Raw genomic sequence first — 17269 nt, 5'->3', positions numbered from 1 at the left:
GAGTTTTAAGGCTCGAGAAGGACAGAGATGGCAAGATCTACAGGTCAGCATTGCCGAACGCGACTGTCCCCCACAAAGAGGACCTGAGTGTGGAGGGTCGGCACAGATCGCTGGAACCACAGACCTTGCAGATCCCCCCTGCGGTCAGGCACCGAGCCTCCTCCTGGACCAAGTACATGAGCATTTACTCTACCTGGAAATTAGAATATGGCTTGATGTGCATTTCACCTTCCTCCACGTTGCCTGCGCGCTCCCTGCTGGAGAAGCTGAAGGTCAGGATAACAGCCAACATCCAGCAGCAAGAGCAGAATCAGGGGCCTGAATAATTCATAGATTTCAACCATCCATCCCTCCGCCTGCCCCCAAACCAATGGGTTTCTATAGGAAAGATTTACTCGAATGTAAAGCGTGCAGATGCTCTTTCCACCATAAAGCTTTCCCTCATCCTCCCATCTGGAAGGAAACTCTCAGTTCCTAAACACAGAACCTGTCTTTCCCACCCAGTATTACAGTTTCTGGAGAAACTGCCTCAGAACTTCCCTGGATCTATAACCCGAGGCTATGGAACAAGCAAGTCCACATTTTATAAATATTGGCATCTCTTGCAGTATGCCCTCATGAGGCCTTGTGTACGGCGGGCCTTCACTGACTATTCTTTGCTTAGATGGATGAATAACTAAATCAATCACTTTAGCTGTTATAAAGGATCAAGAAGAACAGGACTCAGAGCTCTCATAAGACAGAGCACTTTTAAAATACGCATAAGTAGTTCATGTAACTCACTCTCAAGTGGAAAAGTCAGGGCCTCCAATCTCTCCCAGTATGAAATCTTTAAAAGGCCGCTGTCCCAGCTCAAAGGCAGATGAGGCCACAACCCCCAGCACGTGCTCTGGCACCGACAAAACTTAGCGAGGTTCTGCCCCGGGTCCCTCCACTGGTGGACAGGCTCCGCTCAGCAGTGGCCCTGGCTTCCCGGTTTCCCACACACGACACCCCAACATGAGCGTTTGTTCAGAAGCTCATCCTTCTGCCTGGGGACCACCTCCTGCCCTTCCTTCCATCTCTTGACATCTTCTCAACCAACCCAGAACTTTGGACCAAAAGTCAGTGAATATGAGTATAAATACATTCTTTGTGTAAAATTGGGAATGAACAGCCCCAGGATACAGGGCACAGAACAAGCCGATATCTGCACCAGGTCTGAGCTGTATCAAGGGACCACGAAGCAGGTAAGACTAAAGACGGCAGCCGTGCCAATGTCCACTTAAAGCCAGCTGAGAAGCCAAGATGCTGAAGGTTCCACTGCTAATCTTAGCCCAGCAGGTAACCTTAGCTGTCACCTATCTGTTTCCCAGCCTCTAAGTCTGTACCACCTCAAGCAGGCAGATGTGTCTGGTTTCCGCAGGCCTCTAGAAAGAGGAGGATGACTAACCCGAGACGCTGAATAGAAGAAAGTGCTGTCACATGGGAGATCGTTTATTCCAACAATAGTACTTATTATTACTCCGAGATTTCTCCCGTGCCCCCTATGATTCACACGCCTCTGGGGACCATCGCCATCCAGATTATCTACCGGGGAGGCAGCCCAAACGTTCATGATAGTGAAGGGCCACTCGGCACCAGCCTGAGATGTAAAGTGAGCTCTTCACAAACGCCAGTTTACCTTAGGGATACCATGAGCAGACTAGGGGTAACAATACACAATTAGAAGGTGGGCATTAAGGCATCTAGGAAGACGAGGAGAGGGAGAAGCAAAACGAGCTCCCTTGGAAGCAGAGTGGTCTCGTCTTAACCTGCCTGTCACACCGGCGCCAACACGGTAACGGACGCGGCAGCTGGCCATGGGGATGGGCACGCCGGGCTCCTACCTGCTTCCAGGCTGACAGGCTCCCTGGGAATTCTTCCCCAGCTATTCCAGGATGAATGACCCTCTCTAGGAAGACTGCTGGGCTAAGGTTAATGAGCGGAATCCTTCTTTCATTCAGCAAATACACACTGAAGGCTCACTCTGTGCAGCAGGCAGTCCCGTGCCAGAGATTTAGCAGTAAACCCGGCAGAAAACTCTAGTTCAGTGCTCGAGAGCACGGACCCTGGGATCAGACTGGGTCCAACCCTGGCTCTTCCATGAGCGTGAATGCTGGCAAGTTATTTAACCTCCGGGTCTCGGTTTTCTCACCTGTAAAATGGGGGCAATAATGGTACTCCCTCTTAGAGTTATCGTGGGGGTTAAATGAGTTAGTACATGTAAAGAGGGAAAAGCAGGGCCTGGCGCACAGCACGTGCTAGATACACATGTGTCTGTCATCACCACTGTCCTTATGGAATATGCAGAAGATCAACAGGGTACAAAGTAGAAGTTATCATACATTAGGTAGTAATAAGTGCCGAGGACAAACTAAACAGGAAGCGTGTGCACAAGGTGGGGAAGGAGCGGTAATTCTGGATAAGGAAAGGCCTCACTGAGGAAAGTCTGCAAGGGAGGGAGAGAGGGAGCCATGGGCTTTCTAGAGGGAGAGCATTCCAGGCAGAGGGCACAGCGAGCGCAGAAGCCCGGAGGTGGGAGTGTGCCTGGGAGCACAAGGCAGGGAGACCAGAGTGGCTGCGGGGACGACGGGAGGGGACAGAGGCGAGAAACGAGGTGGGAGAGGGGGCTTGACCGGAAGCTCACCTGCTTCCTGCTTGCTGCACGGACTCCTGGCTGACGCGGCTCCCCTCCACCTCCCACCCACGTCTCCCTCCCGACGACGGCAGGCGCAGGCGCAGGCGCAGGCGCAGGGCCGGGCCGGGGCGCAGACTGACCTGCTCCTGGTGCTGACACCCGATCCGCAGCAGCTGTGCGCGGTGCTTCTCCTGGAGCTGGGCCGCCTCGGTCTCGAACTGCAGCTGCAGCCGCCGTTCCAGGTCGCGCAGCTCGGCCTGATGCTGCCGGCCCCGCCTGCGCACCTCGTCCTCACGGCGCCGCTCCAGCTCCGCCTTCTCCCGCTGCAGCTTCTCACACTTCGCCGCATGGAAGGCTGGGGACAGGGAGAGCGACACGTAAAAAGCTGGTCAGGACGCACGGGAAGCGCCGGGCCCGAGCGTCTGCAGCCCCCACGAGTAGCACATGGCCCGAGCGTCCGCAGCCCCCACGAGCAGCACATCAAGGTGGACCTAAGGACCAAGGCTAGGTCCCCGTCCTTCTGCAGAGCTTCACCGTTTGCCAAGTGCTTTCCTCCCTGCCACATCTGAGCCTCAACACAGACCCTGGATGCTGGGGTGAACCTGGGCCCTGGGGAGCTCCGGTGACCCGCCCAAGGTCACACTCAGTGTGCGGAGCACGAGCTGCGAAGGCAAATCTGGGCTTTCTGACCACAAACCGCATGTTTCTGCCGCTAGATCAGGGTTCTCTGAGGGTCCACAGACCGTGGGCCTCACAGATACTGGGTGCTTGTTACAAACGCACGCTCCTAGGCGCGCCCTGGTGGATCAGAAACCCCGGACAGGAGCCCAGCATGTCAACTCTTCACAAGGGCCACGGTGACTCTTACACCCATCAAGGCTTGAGACCTGGGCACGCCTGGAGGCTGGAGACAAGACGGGATGCACGGGATTCTCTCCAGCCTGACATGCCGAATGGGACAATCGCAGAGGAAGTGTGCATGTGGGTCCTTTCAGGTGACCGAGACCTCACCAGCAGGATCCCTCCCCACTGGAGGAAGGACGGGTAACCACTCAATGCCCCTTTGCACGGGTGGGTCGCCCTGCCGCAGTTCTGGTTTGCTTCGCGGGGAGGGGCTGCGACAGCACTTAGGGTTCGTGCCTCCCCTGGGCCAGAGCGGACTGCTCTCATTTCAAAGTCTCTTCCTCAACTGCAAACTGCTTCCAAGAAGGAGAAAACCTTCCCTGACAATCTACTCTGTTTAGGTCACGTGGAGGTGACGATGCACACGCACGCAGACGTCAAATGTGAGGACACCTCACTTACACTCCACACAGACTGGGGCCCCTACGCTCCCTGCTCCGTGCTGCAGTCTGGGGGGGCTTGTCGTTTACTCTGAAGTTGAGTGAGCAGTATCTGTACCGGTTCAGGATAATCTGCACGCTAGGGGTGGTTGCTATGATCAGGACCATCCATGCAAGGTAGTCAGAGAGCATTTGAAACACCCTAATCAGAAGTCCCACCCTAAAGGCGCAGCTCATTCAAGGGTTTCTTTGCCACACTCGGCTCTCAAAGAGTTTGTTCATTAGCACAGGGGATGTTTAAAAACATTTTTTCCCTGGCGAAATGAGCGGTGGACGGGCTGGATCTTGCCCTGTGTGCCCAGCGTGTAAGAGTCTGGCCAGCCCAGCAGCCTAACACTGTCCCCAGAGGCCTTCTTGGTCCGGGGCTTCAGTTGGCCCTGTGTCCTGTGTCCCATCATTTTTGGGAGGATTCTGACACACAATCGTGAAGAGTTGTTAGGATCCGCCAGTGTAATCAGGGTGTACTGAGGGTGGGTGGGGGGCACCCCCGTGCCTCTTATGGTCCAGGGTGGACCCATAAGAGGATGCACCGTCTGTAGGGAATGTGAAAGCCACAACCACACTGACTTGAAAGGCCCTCTGCTTTTTGCCGTCACCTGTGCCAGCAACTCTAAAGACTGCTGGTGAAAAAATACTCCTCCTCAAAAGTTTTTGGTTGGTCTACATTCTAAGCAATTGCTACGATTACTGTCGAGGTTTTTAAAAACAATTTTTGTATTAAAAAAAAAATCACAAACAGAGAAAAGCTGGAAGTACGGTACAAGGACATTATCGTCCAAATGACGTTTTCCCCCTGAACCATTTGAGAATCAGAGGCTGACTGCTGTCTCATCAACCCCGAATTCCTTAGTACATGTTCCCTACAAACAAGGACGTTCTCCTACGTAACCACAATGCAGTCATCAAAATCAGGAATCAGCACTGATCCAACAGTGCCCTCCAATGCTCAGACCCATTAAAATTGCACCAGTTGTCCTAATAATGTTCTTCCCAGAAAAAGGATCTGGTTCTGAATCACGAGCTGCATTTAACTGTCCTGAGTCTCCTTCTGTCTGTGATACTTCCTCAGTCTTCCCTGGATGTTCAGGACCTGGACACTTCTGAAGGTGACAGGCCAGTCATTCCATTCGGCCTCTCTGAGGTTTCCTCATTACTACATTCAGGTCAGGTAGGTCTGGCAGGAATATCACAGACTTGGCACTATGTGCTTCTCATTTGAATATCAATCAATTTGAATCATCTTTAAATTGAAATTTCTTTTTTCTAATTGTTTATATAGTGAGTCAGGAAAATTATGCTTATGACTGATTATCACAACGTTATCCTGAAAATGATTTTGTGGTATAGAGGAGGGAGTGTTACAAATGCTGGGTGTTAAATATGCTAGGGATTCCCTTGAACATATATCTTATTGTCACACCTGCTGTGAGTAAATCTTTCTGGTCAGGTATATGTACCTCAGGACGAATGGCTGGGCGTGCACCGGGCTTCCCACCACAAGTAGTGAAAGGGCGTTTTGCTCGATCGCTAATAAATACAGCAGGAAAAGCAGATTCAGGCTGAGGCTTTCTGGTCCCTGGTAGTGAGGTCACGGGAGGCCACAGTCCCCACAGAAAGAATCTACCAGGAGCTAAAGGCCACAGTGTCTCAGGCCTGGAGGTGGTGGTGAGGAATCACCTGTTCCCAGGAGTCTGAGCCCCGGCTGAAACAGAGCTCCAGCTTTCCCCAAAGACCCTCCAACTTGGGGAAGTTATTAGAATTTCACCAGGGACCCTAGCTAGTGAAAAAGCTATCAGGATCCACAGACTAGGCAAGAGGTGTACATATAAAGACAGGTTTATCCTAGGGTGACTGGGCTTTAACAGAACAAAGACCATGGAATGTCCATTAAGAAACAGTGTTTCATGGACTGAGACAAAGTCAGATTGAGGCCGATGGAGAAGCACTTATTTACACACACAGACACTCTTTCTCCTATTCGTTACCATCATGGTTTATCACAGGAGACTGGATATAGTTCCCTGTGCTCTACAGGAGGACCTTGTGGTTTGCCCATTCTGTATGTAATGGTTTGCATCTACTAACACCAAATTCCCAGTCCACTCCTCCCCCACCCCGCCAAGGAGCAATTATTTCACCTACATTGGGGGAGGGTGGAGTGTCATCCAACAGACAAGAATGGCGGGGGGGGGGGGGGGGGGGCGGGGCACAGGGTAATGACGGGTAAGTCCCGGGCAATGAGCCTCGGGGCGGGTTTCTGGGTGCGTGGGGGGCCTCTTTGGTGGGTGCTCTTGCTTCCGCAGAACAAACCTCCTAGCAGTCTTTGTCCCATGCATCCTGCCCCGGTGGATGGGATCAAAATGAAGCAGTGACAACATGTTTGTTTGTATTTAAAATAGGTCCACAAAGCAGTGCAGAGATGAAGCATAAACAGCCAAGAAACATGAGAACAGATGGTCGGCACCATTCATGAGTCAATACATGCAGATCGAAGCAGGAGATGGTTTTCACCTATGAGGTTGATCAAAATGAAATATTTTGATAACACAGGGAGGGTATGAGGAAACTGGCCTTTGAGGGACCGATGGTGGGGTATAACTGAGAAGCTGCTTTGGAGGGCACAAGTATCTTTCAAAATTTAAAAGCTAGGGATGGCAGCTTGAGAAGGGTGACAGCTAAAGGGGTTTCTTTTTGGGGTGATGAAAATGTTCTAAAACAGATTATAGTTACAGTTGCATAACTCTGTGAATATACTAAAAACCACTGAATTATTTTCAATTCACGTTTTAAATGAGTGAATTTTATGGAACGTGAATTATACCTCAATAAAGTTTTTACCAAATATGGAAAGAAAATCTGCAAAATAACATGACAGGAAAAATATCTCAGAGGATAAGTTTAGATGTTTTTGTAGAGGAAAAGTTCACGTTTGGATTTTGAGATTCTGTATAACAATGATGAACATATTCACTGACAAAATAAAACTCCACCACTACACTGTTTTATACGCACACACACACGCACACACGGATATCTGTGGAGCCTAAGGGAAACTGAGAACCACTCTTACTGTTTCTTAACTAGAAACAGCACATAAGACTCAAATGAAGATAATAAAAAATGCTCATCATGTATTTTTCTTTAACAAGTACTATTTTGTATGGGAAAAATGTATTTGTCATATACTAATATCAGTATCTTTAGGAAATCAGAACAGTAAGTTGACTATATAGATTGCGTAGATGGAATAAAACAGACAAAAAGGTAAAGAAATGAATAATAACAAATCGGTTACACTGGAGGAAAAATTAAATGACACGTATCTTTTAACCTAACAATTTCACAAGGGCACAAAAAATCTGATCAAGGATGACTACTACAGCATGATTTGCCTTCAGGAAATAGTGGGGGGCTAGTTAAATAAATGATGATAAATCCACTATTCACATAGGACAAATCCTACGTGCAATGGGATACGGGTAACCAGTAAAAAAAATAAGGTGAATCTTTTCATGTTATCGTGGAATGATCTGTAATACACCGTTAAACAAAAAAGGCAAGATGCAGAAAGAGTATGACAGCGTACTTCTACTTGGAATGGAAATGCATCTGTATTTCTGACCCTCCAGCTTTCCCTCCTCCCTCAGAGGTTGTGCGTTTAAGTTACAGGGCTCGCTGCCCAACAAACACCTGCAACAGTATGTATTTAAGAAAATCCTATTCTGTGTTTTCATGTTTTATGAGTTAAAACATTTTTAAAAATTACTACCATGACTAAGGAGAAGACCAGGTTTTAAAAGGTTATGTAGCCTGTGGTCAGAAAGGACAGGACTTTTCCATCTAACTTGTGATTTTATTTATGTTCGTGGCAGGATGATTCACGGGCCTGGCACTCTTTTGAGGGGTCAGAAATGATTGATTTTCATCCTAGAGCCGTCCCTGAACTGTACTGTTGCCTTAAATAAATCATGAGCTTTGTAGGCCTCAGTTTTGCTGTCTATGAAGTGGCAAAGTAATCACTTTCCCACATATAGCACCAATCCCCAAATTCCCAATCGCTATTATATACGAGAGGTGATACTTCTATTCTTGAAATGACCCCATGTCATAAGCCCCAGGCCTGCAGAAGATATTGGATAAGAAGCGCAGCTGAGGCACCAGGGAAAGAGCTCCAATAACAGAGTCCCTAAAGAAATAAACATCCTCTTGCCTCTGGTAAATCTTCAAAAATGTATCTATTGGGGATTTTTGCAGATAGAGATTAACGTAGGCTAATTTAATGGGTAACATCTGGAGTCTTGCTTTCATTATTTCTATTCATGAGAAAACATTTGGTACTTTATAGTGTGAGAGGCAAACACCACAATAATAAATCCCTAGAACCTAAGAAGCTGAGAAAATAATTTCTAAAAGAACAGGATTATGCCAGGCCAAGAGTATTATAACATTTCTAATTCATAAGCATGAGTTTGAAAAGCAAAAATGAGATTATTAGAGTCTGTTGTACAGTTTTAAATAATTGGACATATATATGTATGTATGCATCAATATATAGAGTGTGTGTGTGTATACAGTATATACATATATACCACAGTTCATAAATCAAATGAGAGGGAAAAAAACCCAGTGAGTGAGATCAATTTTCTTTAAACAATTGCCCCAAATGTCCCTTGAATAATTACAACTTGTTATTGGTTTACCAAAGAGGTAGCAAAGATCAGTAATTACAGCACTAGACTTAAACTGAAGAAAAGTATCTGGCTCTAACTCATGATAAAGCATAAGGAATGATATTATACTGCCTTTATGTCACAAGAAGTGCTTTAGATATAACAATCATAAAATAAACCATCTAAATATGAAGAAATGATACTGTATATAAATACGTGGTACTATTATAACAGTCACTGTCATGGGCTCAATTGTGTGCCCCCAGAATTTATATGTTGAAGTCCTAACCCCCAGTACTTTGGAATGTGACCATGTTTGGAGACAGGATTTTTACAGAGGTAATTAAGTTAAACTGAGGTCACTAGGGTCAGCCCTAATCCAATACGACTGGAGTCTACAGGACACAGACACCTGTAGAGGGAAGGCAAGGTAGCCATCTATAAGCCAAGAGGAGAAGCCTCAGAAGAAACTAACCCTGCTGGCATCTTGATCTCAATTTCCAGCCTCCAGGACTATGAGAAAATTAATTTCTGTTGTTTAAGTCCCCCAGCCTGCGGTACTTTGTACGGTAGCCCTAGTAAAATAATACAGTCAGTATCGCTACATATTGACAGGAGATCCCACAGTAGATAAAAGATTAAGTTGTTTCTTTGAGAGATGGGGAGTAATTGAAAAGACAAAATAACTTTCAAGGAAAAAATGTAATTTAAAAATTACCCATAACTCACTACATAAAGAAAATGAAATTTTCCATTTGTGTAGTCCCTTCAGAGCTGTTGCAGTGGTATGACTTCTTAATATTGTTAGAAATTTTTCATGTCTTCCTACTTAATATTTTTATGGCTACCTTATACTTTCATGTGGATGCACCGTAATTTATATGCCCTTATTGTCGGACATTTGGTTTGTGTCACTCATATACTGTTTTGCTTTGTTCATTAGGACAAATTTCTAGGAGTAGAGTTACGTGAGGTTAAAGATTATGAGTGTCTTTGTGAAGTTTTTTCGGTGTTTTTTTTTTGATGGCCTTGATCCTGTAACAAATCAGTGCCCACCAGGGGGAGCTATAATGCCTGGGAAAGCCCTCTGGTGGCGAAGGCCTCTGTCCACACTTGTCAAATCACAACCACCCACAGGAGGCCACAGGCTCAGTCCATGAAACGCGCTGCCTGAGATCCTGGCCACACTGCCCTCTACTGCCCCGCTCTCTCTTTCTCTTTCTTTAGGACTTTCTATTTGATGAAAATGTCAACAAGAGAGAAAAGGAGGGGCTGAGATGGAGGAAAGGTTCAGGGACCAGGAGTAGAAATGGGAGTGAAAGAGCCAGGGGGAGAGTCCTGGGTCTCCCGGCATCTCTGCAGGTCCGTGCGGTATCCCCAGGGCCCGGGACCAAACAGCCGGCGTTTACGGAGCGCTTCCTGGGTACCACGCACCTGGCACGCCCTGCCCCCCAGGCAGGTGGCCAGTAGGCAGGGGGCGCTGAGAAAGGGATAACTCACCGATCGAGGCCCCCGCGGCAGCTGCGAGGCCCTCCAGAGCAGGGGCTGGAGCCCGGGCCCCTCCCCTCCAAGCCCCGATGGGGCCGCCACGCCGCGCCAGGGCTTCAGTGCCTCGGAAGTGAGGCTTTGGCATATCAGCCTCCAAGCACTCTGTTTTGAATCAAAGCATATGTCTTTACCTGCCCGTCTCCCTCACCAGCGGTCAGGGACAGCGTCAGAGCCACTTTCGTATTTGCGGTCAGAGAGGCAGGTGCAGCATCAATAGAGAGTAGTTGAATTACTGAGCACCTGCCGCGGGACTGAATCAGACACGCTGTCAGGTGGGCAAGTACAGACGCGGGCAAAAATTTTAAACGGCAAAATGTTAGATCGTGAAAACCTGGGATAACTGCAGTGAAGAACGTAAAATGAGAGCAACGCTCGGGAAGGGCTAGGGCCGGGGTCAGATTCCGGCGGCCGGCGGATGAAGGAGGCGCCGGAGAAAACACCACCCGGGGGGATGTGAACGGCGGGGAAGGGGCGGCGTCCAGAGAGCTCGAGGGAGGGGGTCCCAGGCGCAGGAACCGCAAGAGCAAAGGCCCCGAGGTGGGAACACTCGGCTCACTTAAGGAACAGGGAGACAGCACGGGGCTTGAGGACCCGTGATGGAGCCAGTGGAGGGAGGTGAAGATGGAGAGAGGCGGGGGCAGATCACGCGGGGCCCGTGGTCCCCGTAGAGGAGTGGGGATTGTAGTCCGCTAACTGGAAGACCGCCCTCCCCCGCCCCCGACAGTCTTAAACGGGGGAAAAACAAGACCTCATGAAGCTTTTACAAGAGCCCCCTGGTGGTTGCACGGAGAATCGCCCGACGGAGGCAAGGAAAGCGGCGCGGAGGGCATTTCTGGGGTCCAGGCGGATATAACGGCGCCCGGGACTGAGGATGCCGCCTGGGGAGGGCTGGATGGGTGTGCGAGGCATTTGGGAGGCAAAGCCACCTGCATCTGCTCCTGGATTGAACGAGGGAGGTGAGGGAAAGCCAGGAATCGGCATCGAGGATGACTCAGGCTATTGGTCTGAGCGACTGGGGATGGTGGTGCCGTTTAAGGAGAGGCAAACGTCAGAGGAGGAGTCGAACTGGGGAGGAAAGCACACATTAGGCACCAAATAAATCTCTACTGAACTAATAGCCGGATTCATGTACATATAAGGGCCCACGGTTCACAAACGTTATGGTGGAATTCACCTCTGGTTCGCAGTACTCAAGAAGGGCCCTTCTGGATGCTGTCAATTAGTATGAAAAATGTGAAATTCAGGACTGCTGAATTTCGACAAGCCTTGCAACACTTCAATCATTAACGATAATATTCCATTTCACGTGGGCATATGCTGTGGCCTATTTTATGTGTTGAAGTCTTAAAAGCATGAGACCTCAGGATAAACTCTCATTATTAAATCTCCCCCAGTGAGGCGGGCACAGGTTGACAGATGTGCTTCCCTACCTGAGGGTGTGTAAATGGTTCAGGGGAGAATACGAGAGACACGGGATGCAGTAAGATGCAGGTCATTTTCTAGCTGCTAGGCGTTTCCAATGCTATGGAACAAATACGGAAAGGTTTCTCATCAAGGTGGCTTTTTAGAGTGCGTTAACATTTACCTGTGGGTCAAATTTTGGGAACACGGCCTCCAAACTGGATGACTATATATAGGAGCCTCAAGATCCCCAAATATGTGTCCTGAAGTGCCCACTTACATCCCACCCCCTTACAATTTAAACTTCCACACAGAATGACAGTAAATAACCCTTCCTGCGCACTGAATCCAGACTGTCAGAGTTTCCAACAGATTAGAAGGGGTGGAGAGGGGTTGGGGAGTGAGAGCCCAGGACAGAAATGGTCAGGTGACACCCAGAAGGGACAGGAGACAAAGGCAAGACCCAGTAAGGCAGGGGAGGCAGGAGGAGCCCTGGTCTCCAGGCCAGCCTCTGTCCCAGGCTCTGCAGCCACGAGCTGTGGGAATTTTGGCAACTCACTCAACCTCTCTGGGTCTCCACATCCTTATCCGTAAAATGAGGAGGTCAGGCACCGTTACAGGCTGAAGTGTATTCCCCTTAAAGTCACATGTTGAAGCCCCAATCCCCAGGACCTCAGAGTGTAACCCTATTTGGAGATGGGGTCTTTGAAGAGGTGATTAAGTTAAAATGAGGCCATTACAGTGGGGCCCTAGTCCAACATGACTGGTGTCCGTATAAGAAGAAAAGCCACCAGGGATGTCTCAGAGGCCAGGTGAGGACACAGGCAGAAGATGTCCTCCCAAAGGCCAAGGACAGAGGCCGCAGCAGAAACCAACTCTGCCAGCCCCCGATCCGGACTTCAGCCTCCAGAACTGTGGGAAAACAAATGTCTGTTGTTTAAGCCACCCAACGTGTGGTATTTTGTTATAGCAGCCCGAGCGGATTAAGATAGGCACCTTTAGTGTTAAGCCCACTTCTGCCCTGGCATGCTAGAATTCTATGGATATTGTAATGGTGACCAAGGGTCATCAAGAAGAGTTTATATTTGCCCACTGTCCTCTCTTGAAGAAGACAGGGAAGGGTATACCATTTTTATGATGATCTCCCTCCAAAATGGAGCCCTAAAGAGAGAAGCTTCATCTGCAGAGACAATGTGCTTTGCAGCATGACTCAATGCCCAGCGACAGAAGACATTAGTAGCAATATCAACGACTGACGTTTCTGTGTCTTCATTTATGAAGTTCTTTAACACACAATATTAACTTGTTTAATCTTTGCAACAAATTTCAAAGCTGGGGGAAGCCAGCATTTTTGCTCTGATTTTATAGAAGAGAAAAGGGAGGCTCAGAGGGGTTAAATCACTTGTCCAAGCTGACACAGTGAGAACTCAAGAGCTGGAAGTCCCTCCAGGTGCTCTGAATCTCAGCAGTGCTCTTTCGAATAGTAATAGTAATACTGCTCTTCTGCCTTATGTTTTGGGAGAATGGAAACAAAGAAATATAAGGAGAAACAGATACAAAAATCCCAATTAGTTTAAGGTGCTTCTCGAGTCATAAATACTTTGTGCCATTTTTATGTGTTCCTTAAGATAAAGGATGAGCCTTTCAACAAATGGATAATGACCGAGCCTGTGTGTGAATGTAATTGCAATGCTTAGAAGTAACCTTCTTGGTCTGAGAGGAGAAAAATGCAACAGTGATTTATAGGGGCAAAGGAGGAAAGAGGAAATGGATTTAAAAGGATGGTTATAATGATGAGTTTTGAAAAGAGAAACAAATGCCATCCACATAAGAACTAATAACACCACTGCCCATAAGCAGGAAGCGGCTTTCTGGGGAGATGATTCTGCACAGAATCTGTTCCTCCCTCTCCTCCGGGTTAATCTGGGCTGCAGAGCCGGTGCCGATTCACCTAACACACCATGGGAGCCGCTCTGACGGCTGGCTTTGAACAGGCCAGAGAGTGGGTCCAGTGAGCATTTACTGCTTTTAATATTTTTAATATTTTTTTGTCCTGTCCAAAATGGCATTGAAAAATGACCCTTTAATTTTACCTCAAATTAATATTTGTTACATAAATTGGGCAGTGAATATCATCTCCAGGTTGGACATCCTTTTCAGAAGGAGCTTTCAATAACTTCCTGAAAGATGTTTGAACAGAAGCTTCAGTTGAGATTTTGGAGCCCTTTTCACGGGCTAGAACCCACCCTACAGGGTTCTAACCAGTGAACCCCTGTGACCCTGTCCCTTCCTTAGCTTCCCAGCTGGCGGGGATTCCACGGCGTGCTGCTGACCTCCACCCTCTGTCCCATCGTTTGGGTGGCCCCATTCCCCTTATTTGCTCTTGGAGGGGATGGAGACCAAGGGGCTGCTAGATAATCGATTTTAATCCGTTTCATGGTGGTTAAGTTTGAATACTGTCCTTCCTTCCTTTAGGATGTCAAATGCATGGCCTGGATATTCTGTGTTATCCATGGGATTTGGGACATTTCCTCGGAGGTTTTCCCAGACTTATGACTGTCTTTACTTGTTGTTCGAGGGTTTATCACTTTTAGTTTTGCACAGGAATGAAGGGTTGATGTTTGAAATCTATAGAATCTAATTTTTAAAGAGGTGTGCATTTCCCCATGAACTCTTCCCATCCTTTTGCTGTATTACTTCCAAATACATCAAATCGACTCCAAGGAACAAAATGGACCACCTCGAATTGTTTCTACCCACCAATTTTAAGCATAGACACAGAAGAAGTTAAATTTTGGGGCAATTAATAATGGCTCAAGAGTATGTTTATGATGAGCACTAGTACTTGTCTATTACTCTAGCTAGACCCCACGCAGCCTTCCTCTATGGACGCCCATCTCCGCACAATGCCAGGCCCGGGCAGATTTCCATGAATACATGCTGGCTGGAAGAGTACCAGGGGATCACTTCCCTCAGACGAGACAGGAGCCTGGGCAAACCACACCCCTTTTGAGTCACCCAGGGCCTTCTCACTTCCGGATGCCAGGTTGCCCTTGCTGATGGGCTTGTGTCTCCCATGCGGGGGTGAAGCCCATGTAACGGGTCCACTCCACCTAGATGTATGCGTGTAACATGAGTGTTTCCTTTTTTTTTTTTTAATAAATTTAATTTATTTTTATTTTTGGCTGCGTTGGGTCTTCGTTGCAGTGCATGGGCTTCTCATTGCAGTGGCTTCTCTTGTGGCAGGGCACGGGCTCTAGGTGCTCGGGCTTCAGTAGCTGTGGCACGAGGGCTCAGTAGTTGTGGCTCGCGGGCTCTAGAGCACGGGCTCAGTAGCTGTGGCACACCGGCTTAGCTGCTCCGCAGCATGTGGGATCTTCCCGGACCAGGGCTCGAACCCGTGTCCCCTGCATTGGCAGGCAGATTCTTAACCACTGTGCCACCAGGGAAGCCCATGAGTGTTTCTTTATGCTAGGTCCCACCCTAGCATTCATGAAGAGTGGGAAATATTCTTACTTTAATATTTCAGTGATTCTATGTACCACCCCCCAAAAAACAATAAACAGCTAATAAACAGCTAATAATAGAGGCCAGGCACGATGCTGAGCCTGGCACTTACTCTGAATTATCCCATTTCAACCTCACACTAGAAGCTGGTAGGTAAGTCCTAGTGCAACCCCCATTTCACAGATGAGGAAACTGAGGCTAAGAGGGCTTAATTTCCTGCACATGAGCATTGAGTAAGACCAAGTCTGTTGGACCCTGCAGCCCATGTTCCTGCCACAGAACTTGGAGGAAGGAGGTCTTTAACTCAGCACTGTGTAAAGACAATAACAGGACTGACCAAGAATGACTGAACCTCTTCTGAAGTAACTGAGGATTTTACTTAACTGAAATATGTTATAACCTTTCTTAAAAGCTATAACATGGACCTCTGATATGGTCCCCAGATGTCCCCTACTGGGGATACCCATAGTCTTACTCAGGCCAGTCTAGATTGCCACCCCCCACCAGCACAGCCGGGATCCTGCTGGTCCAGAGCCAAGCCCAGCCTCTCCACACTCATGCCTGTGTGTGCGGGGACTCTCCCTCTCTTGCAGGGTCTCACCTCCATCTAGCAGCTGCCTCCCACCCCAGCCTGTCATATACAGTAAGCACTGCCCGGGCCACTGCCCGACTGGTTCCTTGTTTATTGCTGGAGATCGTAAGCTCTTTGTGTCTCCATCACGCAGGAGCCTTTTGTACACCCGAAACTAACAACACTGTAAATCAACTATGCTTCAATTCTTTAAAAAGCCACACACACACAAAAATAGAGAGGCAGACATGAAAACAGAACAAAACAAAAACGCTGTCTCAGAGTAGGTCTGAGAGGCATGTTAGACGCTCTAGCTAGAGGCAAGCACTGTTTTTGCCACAAGCATTTCTGGTTACTGATGGTTTTTAATCGGGGAAGTGACAGGGGATGGACGCTAGGGGCAGGAAGGAAAGGAAGGGGATGAGTGAGAAGGTGTTTGCAAAAGGAGAGATGAAGTCACTACAGGCATGAAGAGGAGAGGACAGAAGTAGGACAGACTTCCGAGCTAGAATCAACAGAACCTGGGACTTCCTGGACATCAAGTATGAAGCAGACGCAGAGGCGGAGTTGGTGATGCCCCCCACTTCCTGTACCGGTTTCCTCTGCAAACTGTGGTGTCAATAACTGAGCTTCAAACTGTGGTTGAGCCTACCCGTCCCCCATCTCCCTTTCTTTCTTTCATTCAAAATACTCTCTAAGTGTTAGCAGAAACGGTTGCCCTGCTGGACACGCCATCTTCCAGCCTCCCTTGCAGCCCCATGGGGCCACGTGACTGTCCTTGGGTCAAGGGATGTGAAGAAGTGACGTGGCAACTTCTAGATCAGACACTTATAAGGGAGCTGCTTGCCCTGGACTTTCCCTCCTTCTCCTTCCCTCAGGCTGAAACCTGGGGCCTCTTGTCTGCGGACAATTACACGAGAGAAAAATACCCCTCTATCTTACTTATTCCATTGAATTTGGGGGCCTTTTTGTTACAGCAGCTTAGCTTGTACTTGAAATAAATTAGGACTGTAACAGCAGAAGTGGCGATTTGGTTCTGCTTTGAAGTGGGGAGCGTGGGGTAGGTGGAGACGAAATTAATTGCCCCTGAAGAGCTGTACTGCCTGTGGTTCACCAAGAGGTGACCTCAGGAGAGACCAGGGCTGGAGCCATGGACTCGGGAGGGCACTGCTTAGGGGGTAGTCGAAGCCACAGGGGTAGATGAGGCCACCAGGGAGACCACGGAGAGTGAGAAGGAAAGGGGGCTTAGGACAGCATCAGGGACAAAAAGGTATTTTAAGGAGAGAGCCACTAACTTTATTTCATGCTACAATCATTCACTGCCATGTCTGCTTTTTCAACTGGTTACAAACTCTTTGAGTTCTTGGATTATAGCTTACTGATCTCGGAACAAAACACCGATAATACTTTTATGCAGAATAGGCATTCAAATTTATCTTAAGAACGACACCCTTAAAATGCTTTATGTTTTAGGAATAGATTTGCTTTCTATTCTTGATATTCAAGGCTGTAGACTTAGGCCATCCTGAGTCCGTCTTTAAGTGCTGGGAATCAGAAGACAGATCATGAG

At 48.1% G+C, this 17269-nt stretch overlaps 1 protein-coding gene across 9 annotated transcripts in view; it reads right to left on the bottom strand.

The window, feature by feature from the left end:
• Positions 1–17269, bottom strand: part of MTUS2 (microtubule associated scaffold protein 2) — a 489522-nt gene that overhangs the window by 18396 nt on the left and 453857 nt on the right. For all 9 annotated transcript variants that reach the window (XM_036831699.1, XM_036831696.1, XM_036831703.1 and 6 more), the window contains one exon: positions 2800–3014. In XM_036831699.1, the coding sequence (XP_036687594.1) occupies positions 2800–3014 (215 nt within the window). The remainder of the gene's footprint in view (positions 1–2799; positions 3015–17269) is intronic.

This window comes from Balaenoptera musculus, chromosome 18 (genome assembly GCF_009873245.2).
Source record: "Balaenoptera musculus isolate JJ_BM4_2016_0621 chromosome 18, mBalMus1.pri.v3, whole genome shotgun sequence".
In the NCBI taxonomy this organism is placed as follows: domain Eukaryota; kingdom Metazoa; phylum Chordata; class Mammalia; order Artiodactyla; family Balaenopteridae; genus Balaenoptera; species Balaenoptera musculus.
Note: the sequence above shows the minus strand (reverse complement) of the source record. Positions and strands in the feature narration are given on the sequence as shown.